Below are 17,992 nucleotides of genomic sequence, written 5' to 3' on the forward strand. Positions count from 1 at the left end.
CAACAGGTGCAAGAGAAGGTTCCTTTCAGATAGGGCAACCCTAATTACAATGAACTTTGGAAGCCTGTGGATGGTTCCTTAAAAACCAGAGTTCGTTAGAGGAGGAAGACCAACTTGCTTACTGGATAGACATCTTTTAGCCTGGGAAATTGTAGAATTAAGAATAGAAATGAGAGGCTAAATCAGATCCACAGTATCAATATGTTTGTGTTGAGTTTAAGAATAGTCAATACATATTTGGTATGTTTGGTCTTTGTCTTATTTAAACTTGGCCTGTTGGAATATCTAACAGATTGCCCTTGCAACTCCAATTTAAAATGAATAATTGAGTAATTTATTTCAACCTGTGATTTAAGTTGAAAAGAAAGTTATTTTTTACTGCGTTTACTTGTAAATGTCTACCGTGAGCCAGTAACTGTTCTAAGAATTTTATACACATTGTAGGGGCAAAATCGTGCTTCAGTGGAAAACTATGCATTGATTTGGAGCACATTCTTCCAAGATTGAGTCTGATTCAACAAGAGCTACTTTACAGCTCTGTAGGTTGTAGACGACTGACAACAAGGCAAAACAATTTTGTCTGCGGACACGCAAATTCTGTCTTGTGAGAGCTTCAGTTGACTCTGCCCACTCTTCCCCACACGAAAGAAGTTAGTTTTGCCTCCATCAGCATGTTCACTTCGGTATTCCACATCTATAAAAGTGCTGATTTTGTGGACTCTCCTTTAAGCTGATTGCAACATCTTACCAGTTTTCTCCTTGTAGTGGGTTGACTAGTGTCCCCGCAAAACTCATGTCTACCTGGAACCTGAGTATGTGACCTTATTTGGAAATAGTGTGTCTGTAGATATAATTAGTTAAGCTGAGGTCATCCTGGAGTAGGGTGAGCCCTAAACCCAATGACTGGGATTGTGATAAGATGAGGAAAGGACACACAGAGACAAAGACACACAGAGAGAAGGCCACATCAATAAAGAGACAGAGATTGGCATCCTGCAGCTACAAGCCAAGGAACACCAAGGATTCCCATGGCCATCAGGAGCTGGAAAAGGCAGGAAGGATTCTTCCCTAGAGCTTTCAGAGGAACATAGCCGTGTTAACACCTTGATTTCTTACTTAGCTTCCAGAACCATGAGAGAATACATTTCTGTTATGGTAAGCTCCTCAGTTTGTGATACTCTGTTATGGCAGTCTCAGGAAACTAATACGCTGCAGTGAGTTAAATACAATCTTCAATGTGTTCAATTTACAGCTGTAGGAGAGTCATAATTTTACCTGCCTTTGAAAATTATTCTTTAACAGTGTTAGGTCATTCACACCTCCCAGCAATCCAATGAGGCAGGTACTATTTTTATCCTTATTTTATAGATGAAGAAACTGAGGCACAGAACAATCAGGCAGTGTTCCTGATGGGGTTTAGGACAGGCTACCCCCAAATACAGAACTTTGGCATAGTGAGTATTTTAAGGAATTTGAGAAACAGCATGTGCAGGGAGGACTTTCTGACCTTCCCCAAAAGCAGGTCACAAGACCCTCTTGTGAGAGGTGCCCTCCCTATACCCGGAGGGAAGGAGCATCCGTATCTCCACAGACAGAGGGAAGGCAAGAGGAACCTGAATGAACAGACTTTGCTGTTTGCCCCTTTATTACACTTAGCTCACACCCTTTTTTGTCTTGTCATATTGTTCCATGGCTCGCCACGCTTCATCAAAACCAGCATAAAGACGCTCAGGTACAATAGCTTCTTGGGGTCTTCATTTCCTTATGAAAGCTCTGTGTCATGTCATGTAAAACTTATAGTAAACAAATTTGTATGCTTTTCTTTTGTTAATCTGTTACTGTTACAGAGGCCCCAGCCGAGAACTTAGAAGGGTAGGGGGAAATTTTTTTCTCTCCTACATTCTCAAAAGCATACCTAGGAAACAGTACAGCAAGCCATTCACCCCAGATGACCTCACTCCAGAGAGCGGGCTCTTAACCACTTTATTCTCCTGCCCCATAAAGAGCACTGGGATGTCCAAAAACTTAGGATTCCCGGTACTTATAAAGTTTAATTAAATAGACTTTCTAGAATTTTCCAAGTATTTGGAAAGTTTTGTCAAATATTCACATGCTTTAAAAGAATACATTTGTATTCATTTAAACTACTTACTATTTTATTAAAGTACTTATTAAGATATTATTAAATTATAAAATCTTCCTTAAAGTAATTGTTACAATTAGATTTACAAATAAAATAATAAACACATGGAAAACTCAGAAAACAAACCCTAGGTTTTACATTTATTACTTTAATGAGTCAAATACTTGTTTTTAAAATCAGTTACCCTCAAAAGTCTTCTTTGGACACAAAAGCTGCCCCCACTGACATCAGAATTCACTTTGACCTGTATTGTATTATGAAGAAAATGTGTAGTACATATTTTGTTGCCCATCAATATCTTTGTCTCAAGTGAATTAATCAAACCCTTCAGCATTTAAGTTAGAATTCTCCAAAGTTCTTCAAATGAGCAGTTCCATCTCCTGGAACAATGCTTCCTCACCCTCCATGAAACGCTTATACCCAAATTCTACTGGTTCAGGATACAGCTCAAAGACTTCTTTGAACCCCAAAGTTAGCCCCCCCCCCCACCCATTTCCACAAGTATACTCTCAGCACGCTTACACAATTCTAATTACGTTTATGTGATTATTGGATTAATATTCAGCTTCCACATTAGACTGTGAGATCCCTGAGGACAGGGACACATTGGCATGGTTCTCCACCAAATCCAGAGCTTAGCACAGTGTCTGGAATATAGCCAGTGCTTAATAAACATTTGCAGAATGAAAGAAGTGATGAGCCATGTGGAGGGCATATGGCCCCTCTTTGGTGGGAAATTCCCCATTGTGTGTAATATTAGAAGGACACTGTTCTGCATCTCCTACTGCTGACACCAAAAATGATAGAGGGAGACCTCTTCCCTCTTCCTACCCCCAGCAGCTAGGACACAGCAGGTAACCTACACCAGATAATCAGATGCTCTCACATAGGATATCATTCTCTGGCTGGTGATTCAAAGAGGCAGGGACAATTGAGAAATTACTTATGGCAGCACACAGATAGTCCAGCAGCTATACAACTGGGTGCCCAGCACCACAGATGCCCAGTGGCTGTGATCGTTGTATTGTCCATGGAGTTGTTCCAACCAGATGGTTGGCGGTGGTTCCAACTTCCTGCCTGCCGTGGGCCTTGGCCTATTTTCAAAGCCTGGTTCTACAATGATTCTGTAAATTATATGTAATTCTTTCAAAATATTTCTTTTCTCCTTAAGCTAGACACAGCGGGTTTTCTGTTACTTACCAATGAAAACCTTGACTGATATACACACACACATACTCACACAGAATAACAGAGAATAAATCACGGAGCCTGGAAGTGTGAAGTGAAGCTGCCTTTATAAGACACAAAGTATTGGTCCATGTTTGGGCAGCATGTGGGTGCTGAAACAGAGGGCTTCTCTTTAGGTTGAAGCCAAATGTTATTCAGGTTATGACCGCTAATTGTAACTGAAGTAATTGCGAAATGTAGAATTAATCCACATTTCCCTAAGTGTAAAACAGGTGTGATTTGGAGATACTTGAGATTATTTTAGGTGGAATGCTCACATTAAATAATATTGAATCACACAGTGAGAAAGTGATTCCCTTTTCCATTGTCCTTCAATCCTTCTGATACCAGCAAGGATTGGTGGATTGATATCTCTTTGATATTTCTTGAACACTTATTAAACTTCCTTTATGACAAAGAGAAGGCAGCCTCAGGCTCAGAACATTCATAGACAATAGTCTCGAGCTAGAATAGAATTACATTTATGTTTTAATTGTATTTAGTTTTCCAGTTACCTCCTATTTAGAGCAAGGCATGCTAATTTTCCATTTATAGTCACAATATAAGCCTTCTAAACAGATTTCTTTTAGTTAAAGAAGTGAGTCAACCTAAAAATATTGAGTAAATAATAGCACAGGTAGAACACAGATAAGGCAAAAATCCTGAAGATGGTGAGTTACCATCTTCAGTTTAGAAGACACCAGGACAGGCCATCAATTAGAGACACAGATACAGAAGGCAAATGACTAAAAACTGAAGCAAAATCCAGAACCCGAAAACAATAGCTACAACTCCTTCAGAAACATTTCTGAAGGCACACAAGTGCGTGATGGACAAACCACTACTTCACTGAAGCCCTAGACCCTGGAAGGCGGGGGATGGAGGGGGTGGAGGCAATGATTGTCATCATCATAAAACTAAAAGCAGGTGGGTTAAAAGGACAAGGCGAGGTAAGGCAGCACTTTCTTGAGGAAGAATCCACACAAATCCAGAACAGCCGTCTAACCTCATCCACCTCCTCATTCAGAGAAGGGATGGTCTCTTATACATAGAAGTAGCAAATGGCAACTCTCTGAATGAGAGTGATGGGTCAATCTTGTTATCCTTGGTGTTAAGGTAATATGATGTATAATTATACATGAAAACTTAAATTTTTAACTTTATTCTTCTTGCTTCATTAACGTTCCCTTAAATCAGTAATTCTCAATTGGAAGGAGCAATTTTTTCAGACTACCTGTATATCAAAGATTCTAGAATGTTCCACCAGGGAGTAGGGATACCAGCTCTCCCTCACTTCTCACCTAGTTAGAACCACTGTTATAAAGAGAGTGTATCATGCCCATTTGGAGGGGGGAAGTAGAAGAAAAGATTCAGAACCACTGTTTCAGTGGGAACCATAAACAGTATAACTCCCACCCAGCCCATGTGACAGGTGTATGGGTGGTGAAGAAAGAGGCAATCTCTTTACCTTTCAGCACCATACTATGTGGATAGAAGGTAAGGGTTAGGGAAAATTGCACCATAGTAATTTGTAAAATGGCTAGGCAATGGTTAAACAGCATCTGTATTTGGAAAAGGGGTTAACGCTCAGAACGAGTTTTTAATGACAAGGATCTGGTTTGCTCCAGCAGGGAAGGCCTTGTACGATAGATATAGTCTTTCTTTTCCTCCCTCTGTCCCAATCCTCCCTCCCAATTTCTTCTTTCCCTCCTTCTTTCTTTCCTTGTTTTATTTTCCTCTTAACCTCCCATTTTCTGAGTTACTGCGTATTTCTAGGGACAATAGTCCCCAAGGTTATCTGTGGCTTATTGGACATCACTAGCTTTCAAACTTTTTTCTCCAAAGCCTCACGACCGTACTGGGGAAGAGCTGGCAGGGTGAGACCCATTTTCCTCTGAAAGCAGGGGGTTCAGGGTGCAGCTCTGCGGTATTTCACATCCTGGCAGTACCACTTACAAGCTGTGTGACATTAAGCAAATAGCTTCACTTCTGTTGTGCCTCAGTTTTCTCATCTATAAAATGAGAGTAATAAAATCGTCTACTCGATTGGATTTTGTGAAGATTCAATGGGTGAGTTGGTATAAAGTACTGAGAACAGGAATAAGCACAGTATGATTGTTAGCTTTACATATTTGACTTCTCTCATAAGCTTTCCTTTCACAGAAGAGTTCTACTGCCCCCAAAAGATTTGAAAATCATTCTGCTACTTTTGCCCAGGGTTGTGGTCATCGTTCAAATTAGCATGCTCTTTAACCTATACTTTTCATCAATTTTCTCTTCTCTATCTCAGGTTAACTTCATTCTTCAGAATAGCTCCCCTCCTGCCCTCCCTCCCCCCACCTTCCCACTGTTTTCAAGGTCAGAGTCTCCCCACTACTGCCTTTATCCAGTGATTCAGTGGATTCCCTCAGACTATTCTCATTGCATCACAGGCATCAGAAAGACCCTAATGGAACCCTCCCTTTTACCCTGAAGGAGACTTGGGTCCTGCCACATAAATTATCTCACCTAATTTCACAGTTAGTGAGAGAGGGAGGAAGAGATGTGTATCCTGACTCGGATTTCATTGCTTTCTCTGACATTACCTGTCTCCTCATCACTTGGTGGAACCATACACAGAATGATTCCAACTTCCCTTCCACTGCCAGAGCCACGTTTCTCTTCAATGACTGTTGAAGTTCTGCTCCCTTTAAAGAAGTCTCTGAACTCGTGATGTCTCTGGCCTCCTTTCTCCCCACACACAGCAGACAATCTGAGACCAGCATATTTGTTTGTTCTTTCATTCACCTAACCAGCTTTTTTTTGAGCATCAAAGTAGTTCCAGGGTTGAATGACAGGGTCCCTGTGTTAGAGAAGCTCACGTCCTGCTTAGACAGGCACTCAAAGAAATAACAAGTTGCAGAAAAGCTGTGTGTAAGGGCTAGGATAGGGTTAATGCACAGAATGTTGTGGAGAAGGCAGCTCACCCAGCCTAGGGGTCATGGGCCAGGAGAGGCTTCCTGAAGGAGTTGACACCTAATCTGGACCTTGGAGTAGGCATTAGCCAGATGAAGGAAAGGGAAAAGTCGCTTTAGGCAGAGGGAAGAGAATGTGGAAGGGAAGGCATAGGCAGTTAGTTGTGACAGCAAAGAACTTTGGGGAAAGTGCCAGAAATTCTGTTCAGTAAGAGTGCAAAGTGTGACAGAGTAGGAGCCATGAGGTTTGAAAGACTGGGCTAGGTCTTAAAGGATCTTGTAGGTTGTACAAAAGAGTTTTATCATGGGAGACATGGGGAGTCAATGCAGGGGTTTAATCAAGAGGATAAGAACGTATTTTATTCTGTAGTGGCAGCATGGAAAATGAATGGTTTTTTTAAAATAAATAAATAAATTAATTAATTTTTGACTACATTGGGTCTTCGTTGGTGCACGCAGGCTTTCTCTAGTTGCAGCGAGCGGGGGCTGCTCTTCGTTCTGGTGCGTGGGCTTCTCACTGCATTGGTTCTCTTGTTGAGGAGCACGGGCTCTAAGCATGCAGGCTTCAGTAGCTGTGGCTCGCAGGCTCAGTAGTTGTGGCTCTCAGGCTCTAGAGCACAGGCTCAGTAGTTGTGGCACACGGGCTTAGTTGCTCCGCGGCATGTGGGATCTTCCCGGACCAGGGCTCGAACCCGCGTCCCCCACACTGGCAGGAGGATTCTTAACCACTGCACCACCAGGGAAGCCCGAGAATGAATGTTATTCACTGGATCACTGGATGTTATTGCACTAATTGATCCAGGTGAGATAATTGATCCAGGTGAGATAAGAAACTGAGATATCGCAGCATAGAAATACACACCTGTGTCCAAAACGTTCATAACCCACTGCTGAATGTCCCTATGAGCTGAATTCTTGAGGAAATCTTAAATACAACTTCACCATTGCTTTTCATTTACCTACATTTTCTTTTTTTTTTTTTTTTACATTTTCTTTAATAACCTGAGCTTTCATACCTTAACTGGGTTTAACCAGTTAAGTAAATAGTAAAACCAGATTGTCTTACTATTCTTTCCTACTGTTCTATTTCTAGTCACCCAAGAAAGCCTTCTTCCCTTGTTTACAATTATCCTTTCAATCGTTGATTTCAATGTCTGTTAAGGAACAGACGTACACAAAACTCATTTAACATCAAGTTTCTAATCTGGTAACATTTAACACGCAGATAAAAATGTACTTTATGAAATTTCATCTCTTTATACCTCTACCATGCCAATCCCAAAGGAGATTTTTGGATGCACTACATCAGTGGTATCTCACATTTGAGTAAGTAACTCAGATACTTCACACAAAGTGAGTTTCAGACAAAGAATAAAGGATATTCAGTTGACTGTCCATCTGGGCAGGTTTCATATCTGCAGATTCAACCAACACTGGATTGAAAATATTCGGGGGAACAAAATTCCAGAAGGTTCCAAAAAGCATAACCTGGATTTGCCCCACACTGGCAACTATTTACATAGCATTTACATTGTATTAGGTATTATAAGTAATTTAGAGATGATCTAAAGTATACAGGAGGATGTGCATAGGTGATATGCAAATGCTATACTTGAGCATCCTCGGATTTTAGTGTACACAGGGGTCCTGGAACCAATCCCCATGCATACCGAAGGACGACTGTGTTTTTAAAAGAGCCCTGACTAAATTTTTGTCAACTGTTTTGATGAACCAAGAGACCTGCTAAGGTAATCTCCCATCTAGAAAGATTAAAAGTTGAAACCCTTTTTTTTTTTTTTTTTGCAATTTTCATCACCCAAAATAAGATCAAAAGGGTCCGTGTTTGAGTTGCTATTAATCTTATTTACATCTTAAGTAAAATTAAGATTCAGCCAGGGCTGGGAGTAGGCAAAGTGCAGAACAGCAGCTCTTTAGAAAGAACAACTCTCACTTTTCATCTTGTACTAAAATTTCGTTAACTTTTTCTGTGTTATGAGTAACTCGAGCGGCAGCAATCCCACGTTTGGTCGATGGAGTTTTTACTCATTGCGCGCGCCCGCGCACACACACACACACACACGCACACACAACCCTCTCAACCCTCTCTTTTTGTGCACTTCCATCCACCTTTTCCAGCTGACTTTGGCCCCTGGGTCCTCCCCTCTCCTCTCCCAGGTACTCACAGGGTCTGCGTACTGGGCGGTAAGCTGGGGATGCGGTGGATATCCTTGCAGGTGACTCTGAAGTCGTCCTCCTGGTGGCATTTGCAGGGCGGAGAAGGACACCCTTTCCCCCTCAGGCTCCTGGGCAGGACAAGAAGCAGCGCCAGCTGCAGCAGGGGCGTCGGCCTCATTGTCCTCGGGGCTCCAAGGCTATGTCTCCATCCTCCTCTATCGCCTCATTCTCAGCCCTCTGCGCCTCGGGTTCCCTCAGGCTGAAGGAGAGCGGGAGGGGTGGGAGGAAGGAGAAATCGATGGGGTCGTGACTTCAGCACCGAAGAGGAGGCTGGAGAGGGGAAAGAAGAGGCTCTGAAGTGCTCCGTTTCCCTAGGCAACCCTCCACCCAAACAAGCTTACTTACTTCACTTTCCTCGCCCCAAGCCACTCAACCCGCTCCGTCTGTTCCCTGACAATCAGCGCCGGTCCGGGCTGTCCCCTCCGCTCTCCAACCTGCCTCACGCGCCCCTCCCATTACTTCCCTCCAAAGCCTAGTTTAGACGCCCCCTCCTTTCCTCGGCTCTAGACCCAACGGGCCACCTCTTCCCATGGGTGGGTAGCCTCCCCAGAGCGCTGCCTGTCGGGATCCACCCGCACGCACCCTCTATCCAGAGAAAGTTGCAGCGGAGAGGACCGTCCCGGGGCGGACGCCGCTGCCGCAGAACTTCAGCTCCTCCTGGCCTAGGACGCCTCTGCCGAGGGTCGGAGGCGGGCACACGTGGCTTGCCAGCCCGAGGAGCGGCCGAGGCCGGGGCGCGACACCCACGGGGGATCCTCACGGCTCCACAACTTCAGCGCAAACCCGGACCGCTGGGGGCGCGCAGCCACTAGCGCAGAAATCGCCGCGGGGAGCCGTCTGGCGGCGTTCGGCGGGGTCCGGCTCTCACTGCAGCGCGCGGACTCGGCGAGGCAGGGCAGGAACTGGGCTCTGGCGCCACCTGCCGGGAGAACTGGGAACGGCAGAAACTGTTCGAGTGCCTTGAATGGAACTCTTGAATCCAGCTTTGCGATACGGAGTTGAAGTCGACGTGTAAATTCTGGTCTGGCCAGGAATATTATCGAGCCATATATCCCCCCAGAAGATGGGAAGAAGAAGAATACTTAAGGGGCACACTATTGTCTACTCATCATCCTTCACACAGTAGCCAAGAAGATAATTTAAAATAAATATCAGATTGTGCCAATTTCCCTCTCAAAAGCTTTCCATTGCTTACTAATTCTTCTTGGGTAAAAGGAGCATATAGAATCATATAGCATCTTCTCACATGCTATATGGTTCCATTTATATGAACTTCTGGGACGGCGGGGGGAAGTTATGGTGAAGGAAATCAGAATAATGGTTAGGGGAGATTGACTGGAAAAGGACAGCAGAGAACTCATGGCGGTTATATTGATAGAAATGTTCTACATCTTGATTAGACTCGACATGAGTGGATGTATACATTTGCCAAAATCCATCAAACTGTGCACTTTAAATATGTGTATTTCAATTTTTGTAGTGGCTTTGTTCATAATCCCCCCAAACTGGAAATCATCCAAATGTTCTTCCACTAGGTAATAGATAAACAAAGAGTCATACATCCATACAATGGAATACTATTCCACAATAAAAAGAAGAAATAAAAAAAATTTTTAAAGAAAATTAAGTATAAATTCTTTATACCAACCAATGAAATCCTACTGTGGGTGCCTGTAAACTTTTCCTGTGAAGAAATTTTCCTGTGAAGAACCTAAATGTTTTAGGCTTTGTGGGCCACATAGGATCATTGTCACATCTTCTCCTCCTTCTTCTTTTTCATACAACCCTCTAAAAATGTAAAAGCCATTCTTAGCTTGTAGGCTGTACTGGAACAGGACTCGGGCAGGATTTGACCTAGAAGACAAGTTTGCTGATTCCTGTTTTTCAAGATCCGGCCCTTAACATCGCTTTGCTGGACCTGGAAAGAGACAAGTTTATTATCACCTCTGGGCCTTTGCTATTGTTGAACTCTATGCCTGGAACAATTTGTCCCCAGATCATCACATCATTCAAGTTGTTGTTTAAATATCTTAAGTTTTTCTGGGAAAACCTTTCTCAAGTAACGATCCCCCCATCATATTACCTCACCAAAGCACTTATCTCTGGTTATTATTATTAATTAGTTTACTCATTTATTGCCTGTCTCTTGCTCCTCTCCCATCCCCATCAAAATATAAGCTCCATGAAAGCAGGAATCTTGCTTTATTTTTTTTTTTTTTGGGCCACTGTATCCCTAACACCAAGAACAGTGCCTAGCTCAGAGTTAGGAAATAATAAATGTTAAATGAATGAATAGGCAATGGCTATATTAGCTATCTGTTGCAGCACAATCAATAACCCCAAAATGTTAAATGTTGGCTTAAAACAACATTTACTACCTCAGAGTTTCTGTGGTGCAATTTGGGAGAGCTCTAGCTGGATGCTCTGGCTTAAGGTCTATCATGAGGTTGCAAACAAAATGACGGCTAGGGCTGCAGTTATCTGATAGCTTGGCTGCCATATCACGAAATTCACTTATTAGTTCTAGAAGCTGTTTCGTAGATTCCATCCAATTATCCACATAGATGAGTTGTATCGTCTGAGTATAGATTGTTTACTTCTTTTCCAATCTGGATGCTTCTCATTTCTTTTTCTTATTGGGCTGCACAGGCTAGAAACTCCAGTACAATTTTGAGTAGAAAGATTAAAGACAGTTATCATCTTGTTTCTAATCATATGGGGGAAATCATTCTTTCATCATGAAATATGATGTTAACTCTACAGTTTCCATAAATGCTTTTTATCAGGTTGAGAAACTTTCCTTCTATTCTTCTTTTCTTAGAGTTTTTAATCAGGAATAGGTATTAGATTTTGTCAAATGCTTTTTCTGCATCTGTTAAGATGAGTCAGCATTTTTCTTTTTTAGTTTGTTAATGTGATGAATAAAAGTGATGGATTTTTGAATGTTAAACCCATTTTGCATTACAGGGATAAACCCCACTTGATCATGACATATTAAGTTTTTTATTTATTTTATGATTAAATTTTCTAAAATTTGGTTATGAGTTTTGCATAGATGTTAACTGTTATTTTCTTTTCTGTAATGTGTTTGTTTAGTTTTTGTATAAGGCTAACTCTGCCATCATAGAATAAGTTAGAAAATATTCCCTCCTCTTCAAATTTGTGTAAGTTTGTGTAGAATCGATATTACTTCTTTCTTAGTTATTTGGTAGTATTCACCAGTGAAGCTATCCGGACATTGAGTTTTACTTGTTGGAAGGTTTTTAACTTCAAATTAAATTTCTAAAAATAGATGGTAGGGCTCTTCAGTGTATCTAATTCTTTCTGAGGCAGCTTTAACAGTTTGTGTCTTACAATGAATTTGTTCATTTTATCTAAATTTTTGAACTTATTGTCATAAATGTGTTCATAATATTCTCTTATCCTCTTCATATTTGTATAATCTGTTCTAATGTCAGCACTCTCATACCTGATACTGCTATTTGTGTCTTCTCTCTTCCTTTCCTGATAAGTATGTCTAGAGGTTTATCAATTTTATAAATATTCTCAAAGAAGCAACTTTTTGTTTCATAGATTCTCTATTGTTTTTCTATGTTCTATTTCATTGATACCTGCTCAGATCTTTATTATCTCCTTTCTTTTGCATCTGTTGGGTGTAATTTGCCCTTCTTTTCTTAGTTTCTTATGGTGAAGGCTGAGGTCATTGATTTGAGACCTTTTTAAAAAATAATATTGTATAGTGCTATAGATTTTCCCTATAAGTACTGCTTTAGAGACATCTCATAGGTTTTGATATCTTGTAATTTTATTTTCATTCAGCTGAATTTTCTTTTTTGATGTCTTCTTTGATTTCTGGGTCATTTAGAAGTGTGTTATTTAGTTTCCAAATATTTGGGGATTTTCCACATATTGTTCTGTTACTGATTTCTAAATTTGTTCCACTGTAGAGAGAGAACATAGTTTGTATGACTTGAGAACTTTTAGATTTAGTGAGACTCAGAATAAGGTCTATTTTGACAAATGTTCAGTGTGTATTTGAAAAAAATGTGTATTCTGAATGTGTTCTACAAACGACAACAGATCAAGTTGTTGATAGTGTTGTTCAAGTCATCTATATTTTTGCTGATTTTTCTGTCTACTTGTTATGTCAATTATTGAGACATGGGTACTAAAATTTTTTTACTGTAATTGGGGATTTGCCTTTTTTTCCATTGTATTTCTATCAGTTTTTGATTCATATGTTTTGAAGTTCTACTATTAAATATACAACTATTTAGAACTCTTTTATTTTCTTGGTGAATTGATGCCTTTATCATTATTAAATGTACTTTTTTATCTCTTGTGATGTCCTTTTCTCTTTAATTGACTTTTTTATGTTATAGAGACAATCCAACTTTCTTTTGATTAGTGTTACCATGCTATTCTTTTTCTATACTTTTACTTCAACCTCTTTGCATCCTTATATTTGAAGTGCCATTTCTTATAAATAGCAGATTGAAAGCAGGTTTTGCTTTCAATCTTTGCTTTTTATTTGGATTGTATAGATCATTTACATTTGATGTCATTATTGATATTAGGTTTCAGTCTGTAATCTTGCTCCTGGTTTTCTATTCATCCCATCTGTTCTTTGATCCCTTTTTCCTTTTCTTTTTTTAACCTCTTTGGATTAATTCAGGAGTTTTTATGATTCCATTTCATCTTCTTTGTTGACTCTTAGCTATAACTCTTTGTTTGGTTATTATAGTGCCTGCTTTAGGGTTTATAGTGGATGTCTTTAAGTTATCAGAGTCTACCTGCAGCTGCTATTACACTGCTTTATGTATGGTTTAAGAACCCTATAACGGTGTTACATCCATTTCTCCTTTCCTGGCCTTTATGCTTCTGTTGCCGTACATTTTACCTATGCATAAGCTATAAACTCTACAATATGTTCTTATTATCTTTGTTAAGATAACCAGTTATCTTTCAAAGAAATTTAAGTCATAAGAAAAGACTCATTTAGTTATCCTTTCTAGTCTTCATTCCTGAGTGCATGTAGAGCCGTATTTTCTACTGTCACCTGGCTTTTGCTTGAAAGACTTTAACGTTTCTTGTAGTACAGATCTTCTGGTTATAAATTATGCCAGGTTTTGTGTGTCTGAGAAGTGCTAGTTTGCCTTCATTTTTAAAGGGTATCATTGCTTAGTATAGAGTCATAGACTGACAGTATTTTTTCTTCTCAGTACTTACAAAATATGGCTTCATTGTCTTGTTGCTTGCATCGTTTCCAAGGGCAAATCTTCTGTCATTTTTCTTTGTTCTTTTGCAACATGTTTTTTTCTCCCATAGGACGCTTTTAAGACTTTTGTTATCACTGGTTAAGAGTCATTTTATCATGTGCCTTGATGTATTTTTCTTCATCTTTCTTATGCAATATTTTGAGGGTCTTGGATTTGTGCATTTATGGTTTTCAAATTTTATAATCTGAAAAAATTTCAGACTTTATTTCTTCATGTATGAATACTTTCTCTATCCCCTTATCTCTCTTTACTCCTTTGGAGATTCCAATTATTACACTTACGTTAGGCTGAATGAAGTTGTCCCACAAAGAGCTCATTGATGCTTTTCATATCAAAACTTTTCTTTTTCTATTTTTCATTTGGACAGTTTCTTTTGCTATGTTTTCAAATTCAGTATTCTTTTTTCCTTTTTCTGAAAGAGTTAATTTGCCACTAGTCTTACCAGTGTATTTTTCATCTCAGGTAAAGTTTTCATATCTAGAAGTTCTATTTGGGCTTTAATGTATTTTCCCTGTCTCTATGTAAATTTCTGAATATCTAAATCACAGTAACTATTTTGATGTCTGAATTAGTTTCCTAGGGCTGCTGAAACAAAAGAACCACAAATTGGTGGCTTAAAACAGCAGAAATTAATTCACTCATAGTTCTGGAGGCTAGAAGTCCAAAATCAAGGTGTTGGCAGGGGTGTTCTCTCTATGAAAGCTCCTTCATTGCCTCTTCCAGCTTGTGATGGTTGCCGGCAATCCTTGACTTGCATCACTTGGCTTGCATTACTCCAATTTCTCTTCTATCATCACAAGATGTTCTCTCTGTGTATCTCTGTGTCCATATTTCTCTTTTCCTATAAGGACACCAGTCATTAGATTAGGGTCCACCCTAATCCACTCTGACCTCAATTTAACTTGAATTCCTGCAAAGACTCTATTTCCAAATAAGGTCACATTCACAGGTGCCAGGTGTTAGAACTTCAAGATATCTTTTTGGGGGGCACAATTCAACCCCCAACAATGTTTGATAATTCTAACATCTTTGTCAGCTCTGGGTCAGTTTAGATTGGTTGATTTTTCTTTTTGAAATGGGTTACATTTTCATTCTTCTTTATATGCCTGATAACCTTATTTGGATGGCTGATGTAAATTTTAACCCTGTTGGTACTGATTTATTTGATTTCACATAAAGTTGAGATTTGTTGTCAGACATGATTAAATTACTTGGAAACTTTGATATTTTTGGATTTTGCTTTCAAGGTTTGTTAGGTGGGACCAGAGTAGCATTTAATCTGTTGCTAATTATTCCCCAGCCCTGAGATAAGACTCTTCTGTGTACTCTACCTAATGCTCCATGAATTATGAGGTGTTTCCATCTGGCAGGTAGGAATAGTCACTATGCCTGGTCCTGTGAGTGACAGGCACTTTTCCCTCAGTCTTGTAAGGTGCTTCTGTCTCCAGCCTCAGTTTCTTCACATAAGTGTGATGATTCATACTCTGCTGAACACTCCATGGAGTTCTCTGGAGTTTTCTCTCTATGTGGTTCTCTCCACTCTGGTTTCTTCTGCAAACTCCAGCTACACTGGTCTTCCCCGACTCTCAGCTCTGTTTCTTCAGTTCAGAGCATCTGCTGGGCTCTTCCTGAGTTCCTTCTCCTTGCACCCTGACCAGGAAATGTTCTCAAGGCAGTAAGTTGTGGCAATCATAAGGCTTACCTTATTTGTTTCCTATCTCTCTGCCCTTCTTTGATGTCTACTGTTTTGAAAAGCATTGTTTCATATATTTTGCCTGTATTTTTGTTTGATTCAGGTGTAGGGTAAGTCTGGTCTCTCCTACTCCATCTTTATTGGGAACAGAAATGGTACATTGAAATCTGTAACATTTTAATCAAGATTTAGACAGCATAAAATTGGCTTAGTGGCGATCATAATGTAGGTGAAATTTCCTATGTCAACCAGTTTCAATTTAGTAAACTAGAATAAGCCCTCAGCGAATGGCTATGTTCTAATAGCCTGCTCAACAAATTGGTATGATAATAAAGCAATTTTCTTTCCTTAGCATAACTTTTAACCTGGGGCAAATAAACACACAGGATGAGAAGCTGAATCAGTTTAAATAAAGGGAAGTGTTTGCACTCAGATCCACTAAACACAAAAAAATCCTTTAAAATACAACAGATAAATGCAAATGGCTATAGAGCATTACATTTTCCTTTATGTAGGACGACCATTAGCATGGTTCAAATATCAGAAAGTGGTACTTAGCAATGAATTACTCTATGTGTTTTGTCTTTTTTCAAAAGGTGCCTATTAAAGTGGAACATAGGCTATATTATTTAACTACAAAAATGTCTTACAATTTTGGTTTTGTACATTAACAGTTTTTCATTTTGATTTAAATGCATAAAAATTGCTGTTTTATATTTGTGATGTTCTTGACAGTGACAAATATCTATAATTAGGAAGTGTATGGCTAGAAAGAATATTACAGGATCAACAGTGCTTCTACACAATGAATGGCTGAAGATGATTCTGGAGTAGCAGGTGATACCACTTTTGCAACATCTTATATTTTATTTCAACTCTTATTCGACTTGCAGTTATCTTGAAACTTGATGCATAAAGAGTCAATGACCGGGCTTCCCTGGTGGCGCAGTGATTAAGAATCCGCCTGCCAGTGCAGGGGACACAGGTTTGAGCCCTGGTCTGGGAAGATTCCCACATGCCACTGAGCAACAAAGCCCGTGTGCTACAACTACTGAGCCTGCGCTCTAGAGTCCGCGAGCCACAACTACTGAAGCCCGCGCGCCTAGAGCCCGTGCTCTGCAACAAGAGAAGCCACCGCAATGAGAAGCCCACGCACCTCAATGAAGAGTAGCCCCCGCTCACCGCAACTAGAGAAAAGCCCGCGCACAGCAACGAAGACCCAACGCAGCCAAAAATAAATAAATAAATAATAATAATAATAAAAAAAAAAGAGAGTCAATGACCATTTATGATCATCTCATGCTGGTGTAAAGAGAGTGGCTTTCACCACTGTCTTGGTTCAGAGAGAATTTTGAGTAGTTTCATTCAGTCCTAACAAATTAGGTTGCTGGGGATTTCCTTTTTACCTTACCAATAGCGTCCCACTTTGGTGATCCATCTTCCTTCTTAGGGCTTATAATTGTCCTGTGATATTAGGAGGGAGCTTGACACTCTGTGATGGCTTGACAGAACCGAGCAAAGTCTAATGGTACAGATGGTCATTACTTGGGCTGGAAAATCACTGGGCAAAATTCATGCTTTTTGAAGAGACATCCTCCCCTAATGCCAATGGGCAGGACAGCTAGGTTCAGGCTATGAATGGTACTTGCTTGAGTGGAGGCTGAGTGCTCTATGGCCATGGGCTTTCCTCCAACACCATCAGGTCTGCCCCTCAACCCCCAACCTCCCATCCTAGGGCTCTCTTCTCTGTTTCTTATGACAATTCCAGTCAGGAATAGCTTTTCTTTTGTGGGGACTTCTCTTGTGCATATTTGCTTCCAAATTCTTTGCTTATACCACAACTCCTTTCTGAAAGCAGGGCTGGCTTCATGGGTTTGTAATCTGTGTAACTGCACAGGGCCCTGCACTCAGAAAGACCTTGATCTTAGTTTAATGCTCTGCTGTTGCCATTTTGACATCCTTAATCAGTTTTGAACAGGGCCTCGTGTTCTCATTTTGCACTGGGCCTCACAAATTATATAGCCAGTCTTATCTGAGGATCTCTAGGCTTAATGCTCAAGAGTCAGGAAGAGGCTACTTTTTTTCTTCTTTTTATTCTCTTTCGCCTCCTCTCCCTTTCTGCTTCCTGTGGTCACATCCCTTCTCTGAGCCATAAGCACAGCACAGCTTAGCTGGCTGAAATGGAGGTGGGTGGGTGAGGGAGCCAAGGGGACAAGAAAATACTTGGGGAAAATTTGGTTAGTATTTCAAATATATTTTCTTGTCACATAGAAATAATCAGTTTTCTGCTGTTATTTCACAGTAGTATGAGTTTGCAAGATATGGGTAGAACAAACTTCTGCCCTTTCTACTTGAAATACCACTGCCTCTGTCTGCCACACAACAGCAGAGTTGAGCTGTGAGGTTCATGTCAATGCTTTCAGGCTAGGCTCATCCCACAACCTCTTTATTGATTAGCCCA

The 17,992-nt window shown here is 40.3% G+C and overlaps 1 protein-coding gene across 2 annotated transcripts in view; it reads right to left on the reverse strand.

Annotated features, from left to right (window-relative positions):
- Positions 1–8,677, reverse strand: part of TSHR (thyroid stimulating hormone receptor) — a 154,223-nt gene extending 145,546 nt beyond the window's left edge. For both annotated transcript variants that reach the window (XM_068557754.1, XM_068557822.1), the window contains exon 1: positions 8,508–8,677. In XM_068557754.1, coding sequence (XP_068413855.1) covers positions 8,508–8,677 — 170 coding nt within the window. The remainder of the gene's footprint in view (positions 1–8,507) is intronic.
- Positions 8,678–17,992: the final 9,315 nt, after the last annotated feature.

The sequence above is a fragment of the Eschrichtius robustus genome, chromosome 1, assembly GCF_028021215.1.
Source record: "Eschrichtius robustus isolate mEscRob2 chromosome 1, mEscRob2.pri, whole genome shotgun sequence".
NCBI lineage: Eukaryota > Metazoa > Chordata > Mammalia > Artiodactyla > Eschrichtiidae > Eschrichtius > Eschrichtius robustus.